This window comes from Salvelinus fontinalis, chromosome 6 (genome assembly GCF_029448725.1).
Source record: "Salvelinus fontinalis isolate EN_2023a chromosome 6, ASM2944872v1, whole genome shotgun sequence".
Taxonomy (NCBI): Eukaryota; Metazoa; Chordata; class Actinopteri; order Salmoniformes; family Salmonidae; genus Salvelinus; species Salvelinus fontinalis.
The window spans coordinates 60,788,936-60,813,385 of record NC_074670.1 but is presented as its reverse complement, the minus strand read 5'-3'; the positions used below and the strand labels follow the sequence as shown (position 1 = coordinate 60,813,385).

General features: G+C 43.0%; 2 protein-coding genes across 10 annotated transcripts in view; both read left to right on the top strand.

Moving 5' to 3' along the window:
* LOC129858243 (transmembrane anterior posterior transformation protein 1 homolog) overlaps positions 1-16,194 on the top strand; it is a 30,019-nt gene extending 13,825 nt beyond the window's left edge. For all 3 annotated transcript variants that reach the window (XM_055927325.1, XM_055927324.1, XM_055927323.1), the window contains 11 exons: positions 1,500-1,662; positions 2,031-2,166; positions 2,442-2,539; positions 2,619-2,688; positions 3,330-3,410; positions 4,331-4,440; positions 5,470-5,529; positions 5,647-5,715; positions 5,986-6,062; positions 8,977-9,143; positions 13,622-16,194. In XM_055927325.1, coding sequence (XP_055783300.1) covers positions 1,500-1,662; positions 2,031-2,166; positions 2,442-2,539; positions 2,619-2,688; positions 3,330-3,410; positions 4,331-4,440; positions 5,470-5,529; positions 5,647-5,715; positions 5,986-6,062; positions 8,977-9,143; positions 13,622-13,935 — 1,345 coding nt within the window. In that variant the 3' untranslated portion in view covers positions 13,936-16,194. The remainder of the gene's footprint in view (positions 1-1,499; positions 1,663-2,030; positions 2,167-2,441; positions 2,540-2,618; positions 2,689-3,329; positions 3,411-4,330; positions 4,441-5,469; positions 5,530-5,646; positions 5,716-5,985; positions 6,063-8,976; positions 9,144-13,621) is intronic.
* A 4,647-nt stretch (positions 16,195-20,841) lies between these two features.
* LOC129858241 (prominin-1-A-like) overlaps positions 20,842-24,450 on the top strand; it is a 114,057-nt gene continuing 110,448 nt past the window's right edge. For 3 of the 7 annotated variants that reach the window (XM_055927318.1, XM_055927319.1, XM_055927316.1), the window contains exon 1: positions 20,843-21,602. In XM_055927318.1, the coding sequence (XP_055783293.1) occupies positions 21,365-21,602 (238 nt within the window). In that variant the 5' untranslated portion in view covers positions 20,843-21,364. Of the gene's footprint in view, positions 21,603-24,450 lie in introns of all 7 variants that reach the window. The other 4 variants (XM_055927317.1, XM_055927315.1, XM_055927320.1 and 1 more) reach the window with 3 other exon arrangements.

Genomic DNA, 24,450 nt, shown 5'->3' with positions numbered 1-24,450 from the left:
CAATGATCTTAAGTCCATCTTGCCATAATCTTTATGATAAAAAACGCTGTTTGCTTCCTTTCATACGTAACCGCGCACTATTTGGGAAGTGGACGAGACACTTAATTAAGGATTCTAATTTGCACTTCCTAAACTCGAGCTCCTCTGTCTCATCCCAGCGTCACTGCCACCCTCCCAAAATAACCTCCTGACAGACAGCCTGAGATATTGAGCTGTTTTGCACCTCCCCTGCCGTTCTCCTTGTGATGCTTTAGCCATTCTATAGCAGTTTCCTTAAGTTATTCCAAGTCTTAACGCAAGTATTGATGAATCTTAAAAGATGATTTTCATTTCTTCCAATCCCTTGAAATTATGCTTTTTTAACTTATTTAAGTTCACTAAGGTGAGGGTGGTGATGGATAGTCTCATTCGTGGGGTCTTATGCCATTATTCAGTCTATCGCCAGTAATGGATTTCTGCATATCACATTGTCAACTCCTTCCATTAGGGACAGGCTGCTGTACAAATCAAACACACTTTTGAAAACACTATTCAGAAACACTATTCAGAAATCCACCACCTGCAATCGTTTGAATACTGCCCTTAGTTTGAATAATGAGTAGTTGAGTGGTGGGTACTAATAGTATACTGTAGTGATTAGCTTAGACGTACAGTAGATCAGTCTATTTAGTAGCCTTTCACCAGCTACGTCTTGACCTACTTCCTAACAGAGAATCAAGCCCCTAACATGCCCTCATTCTGCCTGCCATTACCTTTCATTTAGCCTACTCATTATGGTTGGAACATACATTAAAAAGGCAGGCTATATGAATAATATTAAACTGTGCATGTGTTCATGTGACAGATTTGGTGAGCTACTTCATTCTTCACCCCCCCCCACCGCAACCGTCTACTTATGTGTTGAATGTACGATCCTACCTTGATCAACCTGAGTACACACAAGTTTCATATTCATATTGTTAATGCTGTTTAATAAAAATTGTCATTGATGTTCAAAATAACTGGACAGTCATTCTCCTGGGGTTATTAAACCCCTTTGACTCACACATGACACGCTGACTTTCTATAGCCTAATAGTGCATGAAGCTGTCAGTCAACCAACATCCCAAGGTTCACTGTGGGAGAATCTCAATTACATACTCCTCACGTCCTCTCTCTCCTCAAAACCCATTGGATGAGAAAGCCAAAGGTCTTTCCCATCTGACCTTCTACTCCAATGGATTTTGAGAAGAGCATGTAATTGAGATTCCCCCCATGTCATATCGCACACCGGTGTGACCACTAACAGTAAGCTTACGAATAAATTAGATTTGTGTGTGTATACATGTGCATGCATACATATAGATATGACTAGGCTCTATGTGTGTGTGCGTGTGACTAGGCTCTATGTGTAATGTGTGTGTATGACTAGGCTTTATGTGTAATGTGTGTGTGTGTGTGTGTGTGTGTGTGTGTGTGTGTATGACTAGGCTTTATGTGTAATGTGTGTGTTCTGCTAGTGGCTCGCTCCTGCTGCAGCCGGCCCAGGTGTGTGACATCTTGAAGGGACTGATAATGGTGCTGTGCTACTCCATGATGCACTACGTGGACTACAGCATGATGTACCACCTGATCCGGGGACAGTCCGTCATCAAACTCTACATCATCTACAACATGCTGGAGGTACAATGGGTTGGATTTAGAGCTGTTGTACTAATCTGATCTAATATGGTTCCACTCTATAGCTCTCACTGATGTATGGTCAGAGAGTAGTTTAAGGAAAAGGAATGAGTATTAGCCGAAGTATTTGATTAGGGCCTCAGATACCCTATTTCATCTGAAATTGAGCAGGTGATGTCTTCTTATAAAACATGGTTCTAGTTTGAGTTGTTAGGCTGATATAAACCATACTAAGGCCCAGAAAAGTGTTACAGATGTAATCTGTCATAGTCTACCACCAATAATATCACTTACAGGTTGAAAGTCACTTCATTAACCCATGCTGAACTTGACTTAACTACTTGACTTAACTACTTACCTTCCCTCTTTAGGTTGCCGACAGACTGTTCTCGTCATTTGGCCAAGACATCCTTGATGCGCTCTACTGGACGGCCACGGAGCCCAAAGAGAGGAAGAGAGACAGCATAGGGGTCATCCCCCATTTCATCATGGCTGTGTTCTATGTCTGTATCCTTAATGGAGAACTAGGAAGTATACACAGGAAGTACTCTGCTGTAGGAATTTGTGATCTCTCAACTTCTATCCTCACGCATGTATCACTTTTCAGTTAGTGTTATTTTGTCATTGGAAAAGGTGTCCACTATCAATGATATGTCAACAATCTGAGCCCCTAGAGTGTGCAGCTCTCCTTTTCTTTAACAATGTGAGCACACACACACACCCCTTACTGCAGCTGATGCTCTTGCCACCATGTTCAGTGTTTTCCTGAGCCTCTGTCTCAGTCCTGCATGCCATTCTCATCATGGTCCAGGCGTCAACACTCAACGTGGCTTTCAACTCTCACAATAAGTCCCTGCTGACCATCATGATGTCTAACAACGTGAGTACACACACACAAACATGTAATACTAACATTTAGAGGACACTACAATACCTTTTCCTCTTTCCTGCATGAACAGTTTGTGGAGATCAAAGGAAGTGTGTTCAAGAAGTTTGAGAAGAACAACCTCTTTCAGATGTCCAACAGTGGTGAGTTACTGTAACACATGTCATATGCATTTTACTGAACATTTAAGTGTGCTATGGACAGTATCTTTAACACTTAGCTAGTTCTCTGGTTCAAAACACCCAACTTTTACAGTGCTCTGAGCCTGTTACGGTGCTCTGAGCCTTTCTATGCTGTAGGGTAAAACCCAGTGGTAAGTGAAGGGTTAAACCTCCTCCTCACCGCTCTTCCTCCTCTCTCTTAACATTTTGAAGCAGCAATCAGAGCTGTTCATTCAGCTTTGATAACCCAGAAGAGATGCGCTATGGATTTCATGCTTTCTGAACTCTGTCTCTTTGTGCCTGCTGGCTGCATGTTTTCATCTTTGTCGCTGTCATTCTGCACGAATGAAAGGACCCGAAAATAAGCTTGAATCATTTCCCCCTCTTGCAATTTGCTCACACCTTTGAATATCCGTCAATTTAGCAAGTTACACTTGGTTCCAGACCACACATGATTTCCGATTTAATATATGATATTTATGCCAAATGATTTGTAACTTTGAAAGTACATTGGAAAATGGATACCTTATTTGTTGATAGTCCATATTCACTGTTGTTATGTTGGTACATGATTCTAAGTAATAAGTAGTAACCAATATGCCTTTTTATTTTTTTCATTTTAGATATCAAGGAACGGTTCACCAACTATGTGCTCCTGCTCATCGTCTGCCTCAGGAACATGGAGCAGTTCTCATGGAACCCAGGTAACCATTTCACACACAGCTAAACAGGTCATGTCTAGAAGGAATACAGCTTTTGTCAAATTAACATTTATTTTTTATATATATTTTTACATTTTAGCTAACCCTAACCCTTTTCCTAACCTTAACCTAATTATCTTAACCTGTTATGTTAATTCTCCTAACCTGCTGTGTAAGTTCTCTTAACCTGCTATGAAAAGTCAAATCTGACAAAAGCTGTATCCCATCCACTCAAAACCAGATAAACATGCAACAATAATGCTTGGATCTATTTTATTATGTTCACAGGAACAGGTGCATTTTTCATCAATGTTGTAGCATGTAGGCTACAGTCAGTAATGAACTAAGAAATGATTTCTATAACACTAGGTTACTGCTACCATCTATCACCCTGAATCCTGGTACCCTTTTTAAAAGCGTTTCATCCACTCCCTAGTGGATAAGTCATTGTGATGATGATGAGAGTAAGGCTGCACTTTCTGACCGCTCTCTTAATCCAGTCAGCTGGCCCTGTCATTCCCCCTCGGCAGCCAAAGCCTCCCAATGTCAGCAGTGGTCATGATGCTAATGTCGTACACTGACCGGGTCTGACCTTATGGTATGACCTAAACCTCATCCAAAAACATTTGGGCAGACTTGCAGACCCAGATGTGAGTGTGATGAAGATTGTACTGTGTCTTGTGTTCAAATCAAATACTTTTTCTTCCTGTGACGGAACGTATTTGTACTAAGCCTAAAACAAGATGCATGATTAAACCAAGAAATCATGAAATGTACAATTGAGTCAATTAAAAAGAAAGACCAGACATTCAGTAAGGTAATGAAAGAATAGTGTACATGTAGAATTCAGCTCAATGTTCTTATCCACCCAGAGATTTAGTTTCACTTCACAAGTCAGTTGTCTTGTCCCTGTGTGTCTCCAGATCATCTCTGGGTGTTGTTACCTGACGTCTTCATGGTTATCGCCTCAGAGATCGCCGTGGACATCATCAAACACGCCTTCATCACCAAGTTCAACGAGATCACGGCAGATGTAAGGACGGTTCACGGAGATGATCATTAATGATTTGATGAGTGGGAGTTCAATGAACTGAAAATAATTAATACAGTTCGCAGTTGCACACCAAGAGGGAACAGTGTATTTTGAGGTCAATCTAGGAAGTGAATTGAAACTCCCCATTCACAACAATAATCTCCATTAGGAATAAATGGCGCTTAAAAAAAAATCTTAAATGGAAATGTAATTAATCTACTGAATAAATTGATTACATTTCAACATAATTGACCCCAACCCTGCGGAAAACACACATGGGTGTGTGACTGTGAATTGTACGGATGTTCACTGGAGAGGGTCTGCTCTGTTCAAGTCTGAAGGATTAGTTGGTTGGCCCTTTTTGGATTTCACGGTGGCTTAGGCAGCAAATGTTTAGCCAGTCGTCCTCACTCTTTGCTGTGTGCCTCAACCTCTTTGGCATGCCGGGGTCTCCTCCCCTCCTCTGCCCTCTTTCTAAATCACAACACGTCACATGATGCCCCAGTAGGCCTACAGGGCTAGCACACCAAACGCCAGCCACATCCTCAGCCTCATCAACTGGATTATAGCTGCTCCATATCCCACCATCAATTGTGACCCATTCCCAGCTCTTGTGTGGTGAGAAACCTTGCCTAAGACCTGAAGCTCGGAGGGCTAACACAGTCCTGTGGCGATCAGGAGACCCGGGTTCGAATCCAGTCGGATACATTGGTCCCGTGACTTTGCGAGGAGGAGTTGGTCATAGGGGGGAGGAGTGTAACGGCTGCGGTTCGGGGGAACCATGCTCGCATGATAAGGAACCTTCCCTGAGACCTGAAAATGACCTAGGCTTCATTTCTGCCGACTAATACGGTCTTCAAATCCAGTCGGTCACTTGTGGTCTAGTGTCATCAATTTGTTTCTCAGAGGCATAGCAGATGGTTACAGGTTTCATATCAAACAACATAACCATAGCGATACAGTATAATAATAAACTATAACTATAAGGGTGTGTCTCTGTGATAATGACGATGCTGTTTTCTTCCACAGGTATACAGTGAGTACAGAGCCAGCCTGGCCTTCGATCTCGTCAGCAGTCGGCAGAAAAACGTACATAGTAGCATCTCTTGAACACAGTGATTAGGAATCCCATTACATTATCCCTGCTGTTTTAATCAATGGGTTTTGTTCACTGGTGTAATTGAGTCTTTTTTTGGCAATGGGCAGGCCTGCACAGACTACAGCGACTCTGTAGCCAGAAGAATGGGCTTCATTCCTCTTCCTCTTGCAGTCCTGGTAAGATCAGCTTTGTACAACAGTACAGTGTAGTGTTACAATAGTAGGGGTATGTTGATTGACAGTGTGCAACTCGGCACTAATTATTTGCTTTGTTTTATTGCTATCAATCAAGGAACAGTTCCTTGTTGTATGAAATAGTTTATTAGTTTCAGGACAGTGTAGTTGACTTAGAACTCCATTTTGTTGTATTAAATGGACTACTTCCATACCACTGTCACATGCAACAATGTTTCTACTGAAGCTTTTCTTTTCTATTGTAATTGACAGCTAATCCGTGTGGTGATGAGTTCAGTGAATGTACAGGGAGCCCTGTCCTACTCCTGTCTGTTGCTCTTCTACTTGGGGTAAGACTCAAATCAAGTTATTATTATTTGTCATATATTATGATTTTCATTTACATAGCACCTCTTCCACCGCGTAAATGTTATCACTTTACACGTTTCCTAGACTAACTTGCTGTGTCAGTCATGCAATACAGGTAGCATTACTTGTTAGCAAAGTAGTCCCACTTTATGCCATGTGTATTTTCTATGTGGATGTTCGTGCCAGTCTGATCCTATTGAGTTACGTTAGCAAGATCCTTCTGCTTGGCTTTGATAGGGCTTTTCTTTTTCTCACCCTGTGGGTATCAGGGATGCAAACTAGTCACCTTTCGGCGAAATTCTCCGTTTTGAATCCAAAATAGGTGACCTAGGTGAACCGTGTAGATCCGATGAGAAAGGTTTGGGAGGTGGTGGCTTTAGATCACTACTGGCTGTAAGCGAACAGTGATGCGCGTTTGGAGGAATACTGTCTGTGTCCAAGGCTCAGCCAATCGTTCACATAACAATAGAATGCAGCACGCGATTGAAGATATTTGCTAGTTACAGATTCAGTGAGGGCTCTGGAAAGACAGCAGTAGGGTATACTCTTTAAAAAAGGTATGTATGTCTATGTAGATATGTGTATGTATATATGTGTATATGTATGCATACGTGAATGGATATATATATATTTACCCCCAAAAATATGGGGGATTGGAAATGATGCAGACAATTACATTGGAAGCAACATTCTTTCCGCAATATTAAGCTGATCCACCCCCCAAATATTTTTTTTTTTAAAAGACAGCAGTAGGGTGCAAAGGCAGTTTGCTAGTTACAGCAGCTCGTCCCTGAATGATAACGAGGAGGTAGATGAGAAGTCTGACCAGGAACGGGATTGAGAAGGTGATGAAGCATACTTCACGAACTGTAACCAAAAAACAACTGGCATTTGTAAAGTTTGAGGTGAGGGAGAAAGTGTTCTTAAGTATCTTGCTATAGTAACTTAGCTGGATCTAATTCTCCATTAGCTAAGTTAGCCAGATAAAAGTTGAGCAACATTAGCCAATTTAGCTGATCAAATTATTGAGTTTATTGTGTGAAAATTAGCTAGCTAATAAAGTCAGACAGCTAGCTTGCGAACGTTACATCAGATGAGCTAACGGTAGTAACCTAACCATTTCGCTATAGTATTAACGTTAACTGGTATACGACTCCTTGCCGTTCCTCAGGTTTAAACGTGTTAGTTGCTTACTGGACCCTGGCAATCTGTGTAATGTTACCTAGCTAACGAACTAACTACTGTCTGTGAGCTAATGTTTTCCCTCTACAGTGTGTGGTTAATTTTCAGAATGAGAGAATTGGGTTAAAATTAGGCTTTGCTTGTTAAACAAGTGGATTCAGGGATCAAGTGTAGCTGGAGCTGGGCCTTATTTATACTGTAGGCCAATAGAGGTGAAAGAAACGCCACACACTTTCCCTCTTTCAATACAGTGAATTAAAAAGGGGTATGCCAGGTGTACGCTCTGCCTGAAAGAGATCAATTATGCCAACAAAGGGTATCATGCTCTGCTGGCACATTGTAGAACAGATGTCCACAGGCAGAAAGTGAACAATGTAATAACGTGCAGTGTAGCCCAAAGATATTGCTTTTGTTGTGTTGAACTTGATAGTAACCCTTTTGTGTGAGTGCGGCGGGATTAATAAATGTTTTACTCAGTTCATGTTATTTTTGCACACATGTAGCCTTGTACACTTGATCGATGTCTACTATAGTGGCCACTATAATAGAGCAAAAATAGAATGCCTGTTTCTTTCATTCTATTTCTACTTGAGATGTAGTGCAATATTTAGATGTGTGTGGTCACAAGTGTTCTATTATAAAGGCTGTCATGGCTAACTGCAATATTAGTATTGTTTTGTTTTCTCAAGACTTGAGTGTCATTTAAAGTCTAGGCAACAAATAGCATCGGATTGCTTTCCTTACATTTTTTAGCTGTGAGTTAGTTTCACATTACCCACTTTTTATTTTACACACAGAGACTGATTATGTAGATCATATTATTTTGCTGTTTAATTAGTTAAAACCGACATTAACCCCTAGCAGGGATTTTTTGCATGTTTCAGAGAGAGAGAAAAAAGTGTCACCTTTTTGGGCCCTCAAGTTTGCATCCCTGGGGTATAGACCACTGAACAGTTATCCTGAGGTGGAATACAACATTGTCATCGCCAGTGCCCACCCACCCCCTCACGTCCGTTTTAAAAATAGCTGTGTCCCCAACGGATGCTGGTGTCTGTGCAAAGACCACAGTACGGCTAGCACGAGCCCAGCAAAAACCCTCTGAGGGCGTTTGGTCCACAGACATAGATGCTGCTGTCTCTCTCCATCGGATTTCAAATGCATCATAGGCTTCAGATATGCAGAAGCCTAGTGTGTCCTAAAGCTGTTGGTTAATAATGACATTTTTTGTCCATGTATTGAGTGTTATAAAGCCAATTACTTTGTGTTTGTGTATTTTTGGGGTGCCTAACTTACATTTTCCACAGTAAAAGCCCTTCATACTCAGTGTGGGTAGTATGGATACTTTGTGGGTAATGTTGTTATTCCCTAATACGGTGAGATTTTGAGCTAACCCTTTGAATTGGCAATTTTTTATTGAATATCAAATATGTGCCAAAAAGGTTATACCAGTATACCTTATCTGTATTTAAGTATACAATCAAATCTAGACCTGTCCACAATGAAAACACTCAATGACTACAGTATTCTGCTGTTGTGGGCAAACCCTTCACCTTGGATAGCATTAATAATCGTCTTTTCCCTCTGTAGAGTGGCGAATATCATTACTAACCATCTTTTTCTTTTCCCTGTGTAGGATGGTGAATATCATTACTGATCCTCTTTTCCCTGTGTAGGATGGTGAATATCATTACTGATCCTCTTTTCCCTGTGTAGGATGGTGACCCTGAAGGTGTTGAACAGTATCGTGCTACTGGGGAAGTCGTGTGTGTATGTGAAGAGAGCCAACATGGAGGACAAACTGTTTGAGAGGCCCTCCACAGCCGCCCCCGGGAAGACGCCTAGTAGAACCAGGGAAACATCCAGATGTACAGCCCCCTCAGGTACCCAGCGACAGACAATACCCTAGTATTACCCAGCGACAGACAATACCCTAGTATTACCCAGCGACAGACAATACCCTAGTATTACCCAGCGACAGACAATACCCTAGTATTTATCTTAATTTACCTTTATTTTACCAGGGAGGGAACAGCTTCTCATTTACAATAATGACCTGGGAACAGGTACAAACCTTGCATAAGACCATGAAGACTTCCTGAGCTAATGCCTAGGGTTTTGCTTAGTGTGCTAACACAATATTATGGCATGCAGGAGACCCAGATTCGAACCCAGTCAGTCACATACAGCCTACCCAGCTCCAATAAGACACTTGGTTACATTAAATTACTCATTCTTCTTAGCAATTCCAGCTTGCCAAACCCAGCCTCAAGCGAGCAGATGCGTATTCCGACTCGGGTAATTGAACTCCCGCAGTGCCCCACACACACACACACACACACACACACACACACACACACACACACACACACACACACACACACACACACACACACACAATCTCTGTCATCCACATCGAAACTGCTATTGAAATTCAATGCACGGGACAGAGATAAATAGTTAGTTGTGTATTTCTGCGTGTGTGTGGATCTTCAGCGTGGCAGACGAGCCTGCTGCGCTAAGCTGAGAGCATTAGAGCGACAAGCGGCGCCACGTCGTCACTTCAGAGATCTTCCTCACTCCTGTGTTTATACAGAACCGCCATTTTCAGAGAAAAGATTCAGTAGTACAGTATGTGACATGTTAAAGCACCGAACCATATCATGTGGGATCAGAAGGTCTCCTGAAGCCTGAACGCTTCCGCTGCTATTCTTAATTAGCCCATCTGTAACTACTGTACTCAACCCGGCTGTCTCTTCTGGGCTGCATCCATAAGGGCAAAATGTTTTGGGTTGGAAAACAAGCGTCTCTTATTGGACGAGTTCAGATACTCCCTCATAGTATTGCACGTTATACTGGTACCACGGTAATATCATGGTACCAAAACGTCAATATAGAATACCCTAGTACAGTCTCATGGGATGCTACCGAGCTAAAGAACCAACTGGTGCCTGTTATACAATGTTTATAAAGTCAGTTTTGTTAATACATTTAGTAAAAAACATTAAGCAAAAGCAACTAGTCTCTAGTATGCGCCAGTCCAATAATATACACTTCACTTTCATGCACATCTCACGTGTGGCAGCTGTGATCAGCCAGCTGCATCCCCTACCAGCCATCACTCACCTGCTTCTCTCCGTCCGCTCTTCCTGCTCATCTGTTCCTCCATCAGTTTTTAAATCTAATTTAGCGGTGATGGCGAGCAGGGATGCAGACCCCAATGAGTCTTCTGTTGTAACACTGGAGCAGTGTAGATACGTTATATAATTTCATCGCCTGGTATAACATAGAGCACAGGCCAGTCTGAGTAGGCTTTGCAATTGAAAGTTCGCTGTCACGCAGCCTCGGAGTGCCAGATTGGAAAATGGACAGGCATGCTTACAGCAAAAAATAACAGTGTCTCTAGGCGAAACAGTAAAAAAAACACAATTGTGACCCATTTTACCAGAGCTCCCTTTTTTTTCTTCCTGAGCAATTTTTCACGCATTTTATAAAATTTCACAAACCATCTCACAGGCTGTTTTAAACTAATCACGGGTCGCTGATTGGTGGTTTGATATTAACAAACATCGTTCAGTCATGTTACCTAGCTAGCTAACAACCAGTCAACTTGAAAGTCTAGACATTTGATTGGTAAGGAATGAAAGGAAAAGGGTCTGCTACTCATGAGATGTACTTCAAAGGTAGGATTCATATAGGCCTAATGTAAAACTAAACTGTATTTAACATTTGTTTTGTCTCTTTCTGGTGCTCCTTAAATTCTGTTTGTTGCCTAACGTTTTTCAAGTTGGGAGCAGTGTGGATGTGTTTGTGGGAGAGGGAGGGATGCGGAGGGGGACGGAAGGAGTGAGAGGGAGGGAGACTGGGGGAGAGTGTGGGACGGAGACTGGGGGAAGAGTGTGGGACGGAGACTCGGGGAAGAGTGTGGGACGGAGACTGGGGGAAGAGTGTGGGACGGAGACTGGGGGAAGAGTGTGGGACGGAGACTGGGGGAAGAGTGTGGGACGGAGACTGGGGGAAGAGTGTGGGACGGAGACTGGGGGAAGAGTGTGGGACGGAGACTGGGGGAAGAGTGTGGGACGGAGACTGGGGGAGAGTGTGGGACGGAGACTGGGGGAAGAGTGTGGGACGGAGACTGGGGGAAGAGTGTGGGACGGAGACTGGGGGAAGAGTGTGGGACGGAGACTGGGGGAAGAGTGTGGGACGGAGACTGGGGGAAGAGTGTGGGACGGAGACTGGGGGAAGAGTGTGGGACGGAGACTGGGGGAAGAGTGTGGGACGGAGACTGGGGGAAGAGTGTGGGACGGAGACTGGGGGAAGAGTGTGGGACGGAGACTGGGGGAAGAGTGTGGGACGGAGACTGGGGGGAGAGTGTGGGACGGAGACTGGGGGGAGAGTGTGGGACGGAGACTGGGGGGAGAGTGTGGGACGGAGACTGGGGGGAGAGTGTGGGACGGAGACTGGGGGGAGAGTGTGGGACGGAGACTGGGGGGAGAGTGTGGGACGGAGACTGGGGGGAGAGTGTGGGACGGAGACTGGGGTGAGAGTGTGGGACGGAGACTGGGGTGAGAGTGTGGGACGGAGACTGGGGGGAGAGTGTGGGACGGAGACTGGGGGGAGAGTGTGGGACGGAGACTGGGGGGAGAGTGTGGGACGGAGACTGGGGGGAGAGTGTGGGACGGAGACTGGGGGGAGAGTGTGGGACGGAGACTGGGGGGAGAGTGTGGGACGGAGACTGGGGGGAGAGTGTGGGACGGAGACTGGGGGGAGAGTGTGGGACGGGGACTGGGGGGAGAGTGTGGGACGGGGACTGGGGGGAGAGTGTGGGACGGGGACTGGGGGGAGAGTGTGGGACGGAGACTGGGGGGAGAGTGTGGGACGGAGACTGGGGGGAGAGTGTGGGACGGAGACTGGGGGGAGAGTGTGGGACGGAGACTGGGGGGAGAGTGTGGGACGGAGACTGGGGGGAGAGTGTGGGACGGAGGGAGACTGAGTGTGGGACAGACAGGAGGGAGGGAGTGTGCCTTTGCTAACTGAAGAGTAAAGAAGTTTTTCCCCCTACTGACCCAATGACATGCAGATAATTATGCCTTTACAGTATATTCCTTCCTCCCATTCCTCCAGCCAAATCACAGGTAGGCCTTTGCAAATATGAGCAATCAGTAATTCTATGCAGTATTCTATTAAGTTACTACTAAGTTAATTCAAATGTTTTGTATTAACTAGAAATGGGAATATCAGTGACAGGTTTTTTGCGTAGCACGTGAATAACATTTAGAAAGCGGAAACAAGCGTGTGGGGGACAGGGGCGAACAGGAGGCTACGTCGCTCTGAGTTTTCCCCCAGAATTGTACTACTCTGTATCATAATACTTGGCATGTTATTGTATCATTAGTAAAATGTTGGTATTGTGACAACACTAGTCCTCTATTTCATTCCGTTTGGTGCCTAATGAACACCTTGGAGAAATGGGTTAGTTTTAGCCCACAGGTTCCAATGGATGCCGTACCATACTAACAGACTGGTTTGACTCTCGTTCTTCATAACCATTTGGATGAAGATCTAATTGGAGGTGCCATATGTCTATAGGTCACTGTCTGAGGCAGAGAATATACTGATGAGCAACTGTGGTCTCCCTCAGGCTGTGTCATGGAAGCTTCTGGTGAAAGCATATGGCTAGTTGAGGAAAGAATGGATAAAGACCACAAATGTGTGTTGGTTATACCACTGGTTCAGTACCACAATGCATTTACTAAAGTAGGTCTGCTGTATCCCCTTGTGTTGTTGCCTGTAAAGGAGCACACATTTATTTCATGCAGTCTGGCGAATACACACATACACACTTGATTGCTGCTCGCCTGGTAAAGTCTAATTTGCAACCCACTCTTGTATATGCAAGTGAGGCATGTCAGCGCCCTGGGCAAATGGCTGTCTCTGTAGAGTAGTAACCCATGTGCTGATATGCTGCTGCTGCTTCACTCAACTTTATTTGAATATATCAGAGGTCATGAATTATTCTGTTTAGCCGACCAAACTTGTGAACGCCATTTACACTGAAGACTGGTATTTAAGGCCAGGATTAGTGGAGCTTGAGAAATCTACTGGTATTAATGTAGCTTTGTCTCTTTGACCGAACCATATATAGTAGGAGTTTTTATTCCTATAAATTAATTTTGTTGGTTTTCCTGTTTATTTTGTATCTCTACAGTCAAATCTAATCAAAAACTAAGTTTGCAATGTTCTTGTTTACTTGCTTATTATCTGTAAGTGTGAGTGTTACTAACTTTTCTCCAATCCTCAAATTACCAAGTATTGTTCATGTTTGTGTTAAATCTCTCTGTCTGTCTCTCTGTCCCGCCAGGTGATCCATCAGGTGATCCGTGGTCCGAGCGGTCCCCATCCAGTCCTTCCTGCACCTCCATCACCGCCCAGCCTACCCCCACTGCCAGCCCCACCCTGCGGCCAGAGACCGTACCGCCTCCCCCCACTACCTCCACAACCCCAGCCATCCCAGAGCCAGACCCGGACCCTGACACCCTCACCCCCTCGCCCCCTGCCACTCCTGAACAGAAAGAAGAGGAAGGGATGGAAGGCACAGAGCTGAAGCATAGGACCCCTAAAAAGGACCTGCTGGATGTTGACCGCTTCACTATATGCGGGAACCGCATCGATTGACCCCTTCTATTGACCCCTCCCCCAAAAAGTGATAATCACTCAGGAGAGGCGGTGAGCTGGACGCACGCCAGCACTTCGGCTCTCTTAGCCAAAGCCAGCGGAAGCAACATGTATTTATTGAGCTAGACAGACAGTAAGTTATTGCCATACAGTAAGCTATTGTGGACTCTGGGATTGGCTATTTAATTTAAGTCGACCTGTTGTTTTTTGGGGGCCGACAAAGAGAACTAAGTTGGTTTGGCGACGGAAGAATTTGAGCGGTATTGTTGTTTCCGTGACAACCCAGTCGTGCGCCTGTGTGTGCGCGTGTGCGTGCACGGACACAAATGTGAAACATGAGAAATGGGGCCTCTTCTCAGATAAACATCCAGCAAAAGATGAACAAACTAAAATCAAACTGCAAATGAGGTTTCTGGATCATTATGGTTTACAGGAAAACAATACCATGTTAAAATAGTTATCTGTCAATGTTATACTGTTTAATATGGACATATTAGATCGAAATGACTGAAATTATAAACTATTTGCTCATCAAAAAGCTTTACCCGAATAATTTGAATTTAGTGTTATGAAATATCACATTTGGTACGAGTTCCATTTGGTAGTGGGAAGAACATCTATACATGTGACTATGTAGAGAGCTTTCTTTTACAGATATTGTAATATCCTTCAGTTTGATTTAAAATAGCCAAGGGTACCCTTCATTTGAGGGTTTTATGTTCGCCATTACTACAATTATTACACATATTTCCTTTGGGGCGGCAGGGTAGCCTAGTGGTTAGAGCGCTGGACTAGTAACCGAAAGGTTGCAAGATCGAATCCCCGAGCTGAGAAGGTAAAAATCTGTGGTTCTGCCCCTGAACAAGGCAGTTAACCCACCGTTCCTAGGCCGTCATTGAAAATAAGAATTTGTTCTTAACTGACTTGCCTAGTTAAATAAAGGTAAAATAAATAAATAAAAATTGTGGAAAGTTCATAATAGCCTTTTATGATGACAATAATCCCTATTTTGCTGTATTCTGAGTTGTCAAACCTTTGGGGATTTTTGTTATGAATGTTGCACTGATGTACCGTATTGTCTTAAATATGCTACATATGACAGGTTTTCTAGCTATTTCTCTTCATTTCACGGCCATGCAATGTTTTAATGTTTAGTTCCCGAGCATTTCAGAAGCAATATATCCAAAACATAGTGCATATATTTTTGCCCATGCTTTTTTAATTCAGTTGTTTTACCATGCCTTGAGGGAAGTTGTTTTTCTTTGATTTGGCCTTTTGTATTTTATTGCTACAGTTAATTATAAACTCACTGGTATTTTTGCTATACCAGTGGTCAAAATGTATATTAGACCAGCCTGATTCTGATTAAAATGTGATAAGTGAAACATAATGTTTTATTTAGTTAGCATATTGTATCATTTTATACTATATTTAAACACCTGGCCATAATGTTACAGCTGCTGTGCTTATATGTGTTGGAAAATGGAAGCCACTGAACCTCAATTGAGTAGAACAGAGTATAAATCAATAAATGATGCAAAGTGACATAGCACTTCATTGGTCTTGCTGTTTAGGGTCTTTAGGCAACACTTTACATGGTGTACAGTATGTTAGCACAAGCAGTTACCACTGCTGTCTGTATTCCAAGTAAAACAAGTGAGTGCCTACTGTAAATGGTACGTACGTACCAGAGTTGGGGTCAATTCCATTTTCAATTCAGTTTGTTCATGAACTGGATTGACTGAATTGAAAACAGAATTGACCCCCAACCCTGGTAGGTATTGCACAACTTTTACAGGATATTAATGACAGCTATGTTTCCTCTGGTACAGTAGGTACTCTGGTATAAGCCCTATGTAATGTAAAGGGATGCCATTTTTTTTCTCGCTATTATGAAAATATGTAAAGTGTAACATACTCACGCATATCAGCATTGATCATACTTTGTTTGAAGAAATAGCTGTTTTTAATGGTCATTACCATTGTTATAAGGAAGATTGTTCTATTTTTGGAGCTGCCAGGTCAAATCAAACCCAATTGTATTTGTCACGTGCTGAATACAACAGGTGTAGACTTTATAATATTTGATAGAATTTTGCGCGTAGAACTTCCACGTAACCATCTCCAGGGGTTTTGTACTGTTCTGATGCAATGATGAAAAACTGTTCACTTAATCTCATCTGTTTGGTTCATAAGAACTTCACCGTGATATGAAATGGCCCTCTTTTTGGGGTGATGATGAATAAAAGTTATTTTGTACTTCTGTTGTCGTTGTCCAACATCTACAGTTTGAGGGGTGATTCTCGCTCTCTCTCACTGTCTCTCGTCCTCTCTCTCATCAGATGATCCCAAGCCTGAGTTGAGCCCCTCCACTCATTCCTGCTCCTCCATACTCCCTTCCTTTTCTTCTGTTACCAGCAAGCCCCTGTAGAGGTTTACAGATGAGGTAAGCTGACTGTCACGCTCACACCAGTAATGACCTTACCTTCTACAGAAGAAGAGGGCGCTGACTCAGACAGGTAGTGTAAATCCACCCCCAGCCAAGCATGTCTGAGAGGGCTAAGCGTCTTACCTTGGAGGCTGAGCCGGTCCATGCCTTTTTTCAGGCTTGAGGTAAGCAGTCCTCTGGTAGTGTTCTGGCTGGAGCAGGACCAGTGATGACAAGGTATACGTATAATCTCACGCTAGAGCAACCTTAGTTCTAGACCAGGGGTCATCAACTAGATTCAGCCACAGGACAATTTTTTTTCTTGAGCGGATGGTCAGGGGCCAGAACTTAATTACAAATAATTTGTAGTCAGCAAGAAGACCAAACAGATATATTTGACTAAAACGATCATTTCAAACCTTACTTCCATTTGTATACGATCACATCTCTATTATGCATGGTAATACTTTGGGACACATTTCCAAAATTCAAAACACTTGTAGCTGATTTTCTGATGTTTTTACAGTCCTTTTGTTTTCAACAAAAAGAAAAACTACAGTTTTTTGGGGGAGGGGGCCAAATAGTTGCTAGTTGGAACCTGTCTGTTCTAGAGTGTGACTGTACAAGACTAGTGGACTCAGCTGAGGTTAGGCTAATGTTCATCAAATGAAAACAACTGCATACAACGATTACAGATGACAATCTATTTTAGTCCTGATAATGATGCTGTGTTGATCCTCAAGATGTTGACTCAAACTGCTGTTGCCTTGCCAAACAAGAATTGATATATTTTGGCATACAGTATGTCTTTAGTGTCCCAAGAAACAGTCTTCTAGTTTATATTTTGTATTGTAATGGTCCCTGAAGGACACTGGTTTAGCAGGACTTTAGTACAACATTGAAAGACGGCTAGTTTATTTTCCACAACCATGTTTGTCACACTTATTCTGGCTATTTGGGGATTTCCTGTATTCTTTTTGACAATGAACTGTTGCAATTTGTGTTGACTTAACAGAAAGCTACATTTGCTGGAAACATATTAGTGGTGGTGGAGATTTAATATACAGTACCAGTCAAATTTTTGGACACCTACTCATTCAATGATTTTTCTTAATTTTACTATTTTCTACATTGTAGAATAATAGTGAAGACATCAAAACTATGAAGTAACACATGGAATCATGTAGTAACCAAAAAAGAAAAATATTTTATATTTGAGATTCTTCAAAGTAACCCCCCCTTTGCCTTGATGACAGCTTAGCACACGCTTGGCATTCTCTCAACCAGCTTCATGAGGAATGATTTTCCAACAGTCTTAAAGGAGTTCCCACATATGCTGAGCACTTGTTGGCTGCTTTTCATTCACTCTGTGGTCCAACTCATCCGAAACCATCTCAATTGGGGTGGGGTGATTGTGGAGGCCAGGTCATCTGATGCAGCACTCCATCTTTCTCCTTCTTGGTCAAATAGCCATCCGTTCTACTCACAAAGACACAGCGGTTGGAACCAAAAATCTCAAATTTAGACTCATCAGACCAAAGGACAGATTCCCACCGGTCTAATGTCCATTGCTCGAGTTTCTTGGCCCAAGCAAGTCTTTTCTTCTTATTGGTGTTCTTTAGTAGTGGTTTCTTTGCAGCAATTCGACCATGAAGGCCTGATTCACGCTGTCTCCTCTGAACAGTTGATGTTGAGATGTGTCTGTTACTTGAACTCTAAAGCATTTATTTGGGCTGCATTTTCTGAGGCTGGTAACGCTAATGAACTTATCCTCTGCAGCATAGTTAACTCTGGATCTTCCTTTCCTGTGGCGGTCCTCATGAGAGCCAGTTTCATTGTAGCGCTTGATGGTTTTTGCGACTGCACTTGAAGAAACTTTCAAAGTTATTGAAATGTTCCGTATTGACTGACCTTCATGTCTTAATGTAATGATGGACTGTCGTTTCTCTTTGCTTATTTGAGCTGTTCTTGTCATAATGTGGACTTGGTCTTTTAACAAATAGGACCATCTTATACCACCCCTACCTTGTCACAACACAACTGATTGCCTCAAACACATTAAGAAGGAACGAAATTCCTCAAATTTTTAACAAGGCACACCTGTTAAGTGAAATGCATTCCAGGTGACTACCTCATGAAGTCTGTTGAGAGAATGCCAAGAGTGTGCAAAGCTGTCATAAAGGCAAAGGGTGGCTACTTTGAATAATCTAAAATATATTTCTATTTGTTTAACACTTTTTTTGGTTAGTACATGATTCCTTGTGTTATTTCATAGTTTGTCTTCACTATTAGTCTACAATGTAGAAAATATTGAAACTAAAGTAAAACCCTTGAATGAGTAGGTGTCCAAACTTTTGACAGACATTTTCCATACACACAAAAAGCTTATTTCTCTCAAAATTACAGCCGCAGACCGTAACCATGTCAGCCCAGGACCTCCACATCCGGCTTCTTCACCTGCGGGATCGTCTAAGACCAGCCATCCAGACAGCTGATGAAACTGTGGGTTTGTACAACTGAATAATTTCTGCACAAAATGTCAGAAACCGTCTCAGGGAAGCTCATCTGCTTGCTCGCCGTCCTCAGCAGGTTCTTGACCTGACTGCAGTTCGGGGGTCATAAATGACTTCAGTGGGTTAATGCTCACCTTTGATGACCACTGGCACGCTGGAGAAGTGTGCTCTTTACGGATGAATCCCGGTTTCAACTGTACCTGGAAAATGGCAGACGGCGTGTATGGCTTTGTGTGGGCGGGCGGTTTGCTGATGTCAACTTTGAACAGAGTGCTCGATGGTGGCAGTGGGGTTATGATATGGGCAGGCATAAGCTACGGACAACTAACACAATTGCAATTTATCGGTGGCAATTTGAATGCACAGAGATCTTGTGATGAGATTCTGAGGCCCATTGTGCCATTCACCCGCCACCATCCCCTCATGTTTCAGCATGATAATGCACGGCCCCATGTTGCAAGGATCTGTACACAGTTCCTGGAAGCTGAATAACATTCCATGACCTGCATACTCATCAGATAGATCACCCATTGAGCACATTTGGAATGCTCTGGATCGATGTGCACGACAGCATGTTCCAGTTCTAGCTAATATCCAGTAACTTCGCACAGCCATCGAAAAGGAGTGGAACAACATTCCACAGGCCACAATAAACAGCCTGATCAACTCTATGCAAAGGAGATGTGTCGCGCTGCATGAGGCAAATGGTGGTCACACCAGATACTGACTGGTTTTATGATCTTGGCCCCTAGCTTGTTTTTAAGGAATCTGACCAACAGATGCTTAACTTTATTCCAGTCATGGGAAATCCATAGATTAGGGCCTAATGACTTTATTTAAATTGATTGATTTCCTTATATGAACTAACTCAGCAAAATCTTTGAAATTGTTGCATGTTGCATTTATATTTTTGTTCAGTGTAGAATATTGTCTGAACAACATGAAAGGATGAGTGTACATTTATCTGCCAAAGACTGCACTGTTTCTCATTCCATTGGACCAGTGGGAGTCTTCTGGCAGGAATTCCCTCAAACAACTTGAATACCAGCTACTGTACATAACCAATCCCACTTTATGAACATGGCGTTTTGGGCATTTCTTAAATTGAGTTAATCTACATATCATATGCAGCAGAGCACTGACAACATCTCCACATTTACCTGATGTGAAGAAAAAACATTTACTGTACTTACACAACATTGACCCCCTGTATTTGCCTACTCAGGGACCACATTTGAAATAGAACACATACCCCTATTCAAAGGCTTTTTTCATTCACCTGATCTGGTTTGCTTCTCTCAGTGCGGATCTAATGAGTGTTGTGAATGCACTGAAGTATGGAGTCCTGTAGCCCTGATCAAAGCCCTGCCCACATGGAGCCTGTCCAGAGGGGCCCTGCCGCATTCTGGGACATCAACAAGGACCGCATTGTGCATGGGGACGCTGGGTGTGAGCCTACCTGGGTTCTGCTCCACCAATCACAGTGCTTCTAGATCTGTGGGCTGTGGTGTCAAAGTATCTTGTGTCTACCCTCTAGGGGTGGGGAGGTGGGGGCAGGGTCAGAGTTTGGGGGTTCATTGAACACCTGTGATGTGGGGGCAGAGAGGTGGGGGGGATCTGTTTGGCATCTGTTTATCTGAAAGTGGACACTTTGAGTGTAGGTTAGGACATTGGTCCATGGGTAGGCTACATCATTGGTAGGCTATACAGTCAAAAATAGTCTACTCATATTTTTTTTATCTTAATACATATTCCATGGTTGTTGGAGATTATGCATTCATTTGGTGCAATAAAACTGTTCTAAAATTGTTTATTCTTTAAGAGTATTAGGGTAACCAGCTAAAGGAATGAAAGAGAGGCTACATCATACTAGGCTACATCTCAAAACAAATGAAAGGTCATGTTCCATCTTTTCAACGAGAATCTTCCAGTCCTCCTTCCCCCGACAGGCGGAGCGCTTCCCATTGGACCAACTGTTTCCCGGGGCTCCCACATTCAGTAGACCGAATGCGCGCGCTTCCACGCTATATGTGCTATATGGGATCCTTGGGACGTCCCTTACCTGATTGAAGTTGACATTTAAAATGGTTAAGACAAGGGTTAGGAGGTTAGGGGTATGGTTTGGGGGGGTAAAGACGTCCAAATGATCCCGAATAGCACTGAGCAGCAGGCAGCCAATCGTTCCAGCAGCACTCCCGCACAGATGCGCGAGCCAACTTGTCAGTTGTTCTCATTTCGGAGGGGAACGGAGCGGTTCGAACCGAGCGGTATGAGGAACCACTGACCGTGGAAACGATGATAATCACGAATTCTTCCCCGGACAGAAGGACTTAACCTGCAATCCCACTGCTCACCCCTTCCCATTTTATTTCCACCTCTAGAGATACGGACCTAACGTTAGCGACATTTCTGTACCATCTCCCTTGTAGACTATCTCTCCCTTTGATCGTTTTAACCCCATACATCAAGGTTAGAGTGTCTTGACACGATGTGGAAAACCGGGCTCCTTCTCCTCTTTTTGGGACTATTAACATCCAGTGAACTCCAGCAAGAAGCAACGGAGCCGGAGCCCCGAAATCAACCACCGTCGGGAAAGTTGGATTTTGGCTATGTGCCCCAAGGAGTTTACAAAACCCTCGACTATTACGAACCTGGAGTAATAGGGATACTGTTCCACATGGTGCACGCTTTTCTATACGTCGTGCAGCCCAACCCTTTCCCTGAAGGTAAGGCATCGTTAGTGCAATGTTGTTTTGATGCCCATTGAGCTGTCCCTTAAGATTTCGTAAAAACGTTTCCTCGTTTAGCGTCAACACTGTCATTTGTCGTTTGTAATGTTTGGAAATGGCAAAATAAGCTATTCTGTATGAAATGTTCAAATCATGCCACGAAACACTTGATGTATTTGGCTGCTGTGAATATGTCACTGGTTTATGCAAAACATGCCCATCAAATCTTTAAAACTGTCATTATTTGCATAATATTTATCTTGTGCCTTAAATTCATTCATGCATGTACAGTATGTGTCCACAACCGACAGTCTACTTGAAAGCAGTATTTTGTCTATAGTGTACTGCCCAGAGCCTGTGTCAACATAATTAAAATGTTACTGACCTCTTGCTGACTGTGTGCATCATGTGGTCACAGGTCATTAAATAGTTTGAGCACCCAATGCACCAGAAAACGCCATAAAATGGGTTGGGAGGTGGTCCATTTGTCCAATTCAACTTGAATGCATTAGGACTAACTTTCCATATACTCAAATAAGATGTCTTTAAGGTGAGTATTGGGTGGTCACTTGAATAGAGGGGTTAGTAGACAAGACTACCCCATATCTGTGTTCATAATCAATTGGTAAATCTGGAGGTTAGGAGTAGCTCCCTGTATCACAGATTTAATTAGGTAATCCCATAATCTGGAATGCCATATGTTGCTGTGCTTTTAGTTTACAGGATTGTCAGTCACTAATTGTTATAGCTCGAACTCACTTACTCAATGGAATAGATGTTCAATTTGTTCATTGGATATAATTTAACTTTTGGGTTCTATTACACATCTCAAATTAGTGTATTAGTCGTTTACACAGATTTGCAGGTGCAGCGAAATTCTTGTTTCTAGCTCCAACAGTGCAGTAATACCTAGAAATCTTGAAGGAAAGTTGAAATCCCATGTTAGAGATAATGAGGTTTGCAATGTAAAATCTGGCTTCTTCTGGACAGTGCATTAAAAAGGTTTTATGACTGTTCAATTGAACACCCAAATTAATTATATGACCATGAATTAGACTGTGCGTGACCAATTAGCTAAATATATTTTAGACATCCAGACATATTACTGTAGGGGGTTCCATCATTTTTTCAAATTCATCTTATGTTGAACTTTTTTTAAATTCTGGGAAACCGAATTGCCTCGACTGTATAGCCACGTGTTTGCCAATTTAATTGGGACAATATAATGCATGCATGGAGATTTAGCTTGATAATCCATCAATCTGTCAGGCCTATTTTGATTAGAGGGGACAGGCTGTTAAACCTTGTGGGACTTTCAGGGCTACACAGTGTACCAGCCCCTATGCATCCCTGTATCACTGTTGTGACTGCCATAAAACATAAAACTTAGTGTGGCATTGTGCAATTTTCAGAGAGAAATGTATTGGACCAAAACTGATTTCTTAATGCCATATAAAATCTATTGTACCCCTGTTTTTCTCTATTCATTTCTCGGTGGTGCGCCAGGGCTCCAAAATCAACAATCAGGGCTGTAAACTTCCAAAATATCCCATTCGAAGGCCAAATAGTTCAGGTGGGAGCCAACAGAAACTACTGGTAGGGGAGCCCACCAAGTCTTAGTAATGGTAAGGGAAACATTTCTTGCACTGGTAAAGGTGTGGTTAGGGGGTGTCCTCCTCCCTAGCACATTAGAGTAAACCCTCATTTCTGTGACAGTCTTCTCTTGGTTACTATCACGTTTTTAGGTAAGACCCAGATGCAGACAGTGTCGAAGAAACAAAAGTTTATATATAAAACGGGCAGGCAAACGACAGGTCAAAGGCAGGCAGGGGACAATAATCCAGTAAGGTGGGGTAAGGTACAGAACGTACCCGAGTAAGGTACCCGAGCCGACAAGGTGAAAAACTGTCTGTGCCCTTGAGCAAGGCACTTAGCCCTAATTTGCTCCAGGGGCGCCGTACTGCTGTGGCTGACCCTGTAAAACAAAACATTTCACTGCACTTATCCGGTGTACAGTATGTGACAATAAAAAAAGGAAGTATTTATTTTCCATCACCAACTGGTGCTGTGACAACTGCAAGAGACGATAAGGGCGAATTTCCAAAACATCCATCATTTTGTTAGGATTTATGGAATTGCCGACATCACACTGCTAAACTGCAAGATGTTATCATTCAGTTGTTAATGACAGCTTTTCTTTACTGCCCGCCAACCTGTAAGAGCTGTTATTAGCAATATAGCAACAGTTGTCAAGTTGTCTATCACTCCCACCCACTCATGCAACCAAGCGCTAGGCTATCTGACACATGACCAAACACATGCACATCACCCACACATAGTCACACAGCAATAGAACCAGTAAAGCAAATTACTCATTTATGTTGTTCCTCCATTTACTGTCATTTCAAACCATTTGACTTATGGTAATAGTACTGTTATGTAACATAAGTCACCGTACACTTGAGACAAGATTTTCTTATGCAGTTCCTGCTGTCATCCCAAGTCTGTTGGTGTGAGGCTAGAGGGATTATACTAACTACAGCCATGCAAATTCCAGTTGAAAAGTGCTCTGTGACAAATAGAAAGTTTTCTCATCAACGGCTCAATTCGCCACATCTGCTTGCACTACCCTCTCCCCGAAGTAGCTATGACAGGTGTAATATTGACTCCATGGACACAGCGCTTCGGCGAGAAACAGGCATTAGTTAAGGCTAGGGAACAGTTGCCAGGGAAACACACGCACTGGCAGGCATGGTAGCCAATGTATTTTTGATTTCCTTCTTTTTGCCCTGCATATGTCTGCATACGATCGTGTAATATGTAGTGTGAACTGAGACAGAGTTTG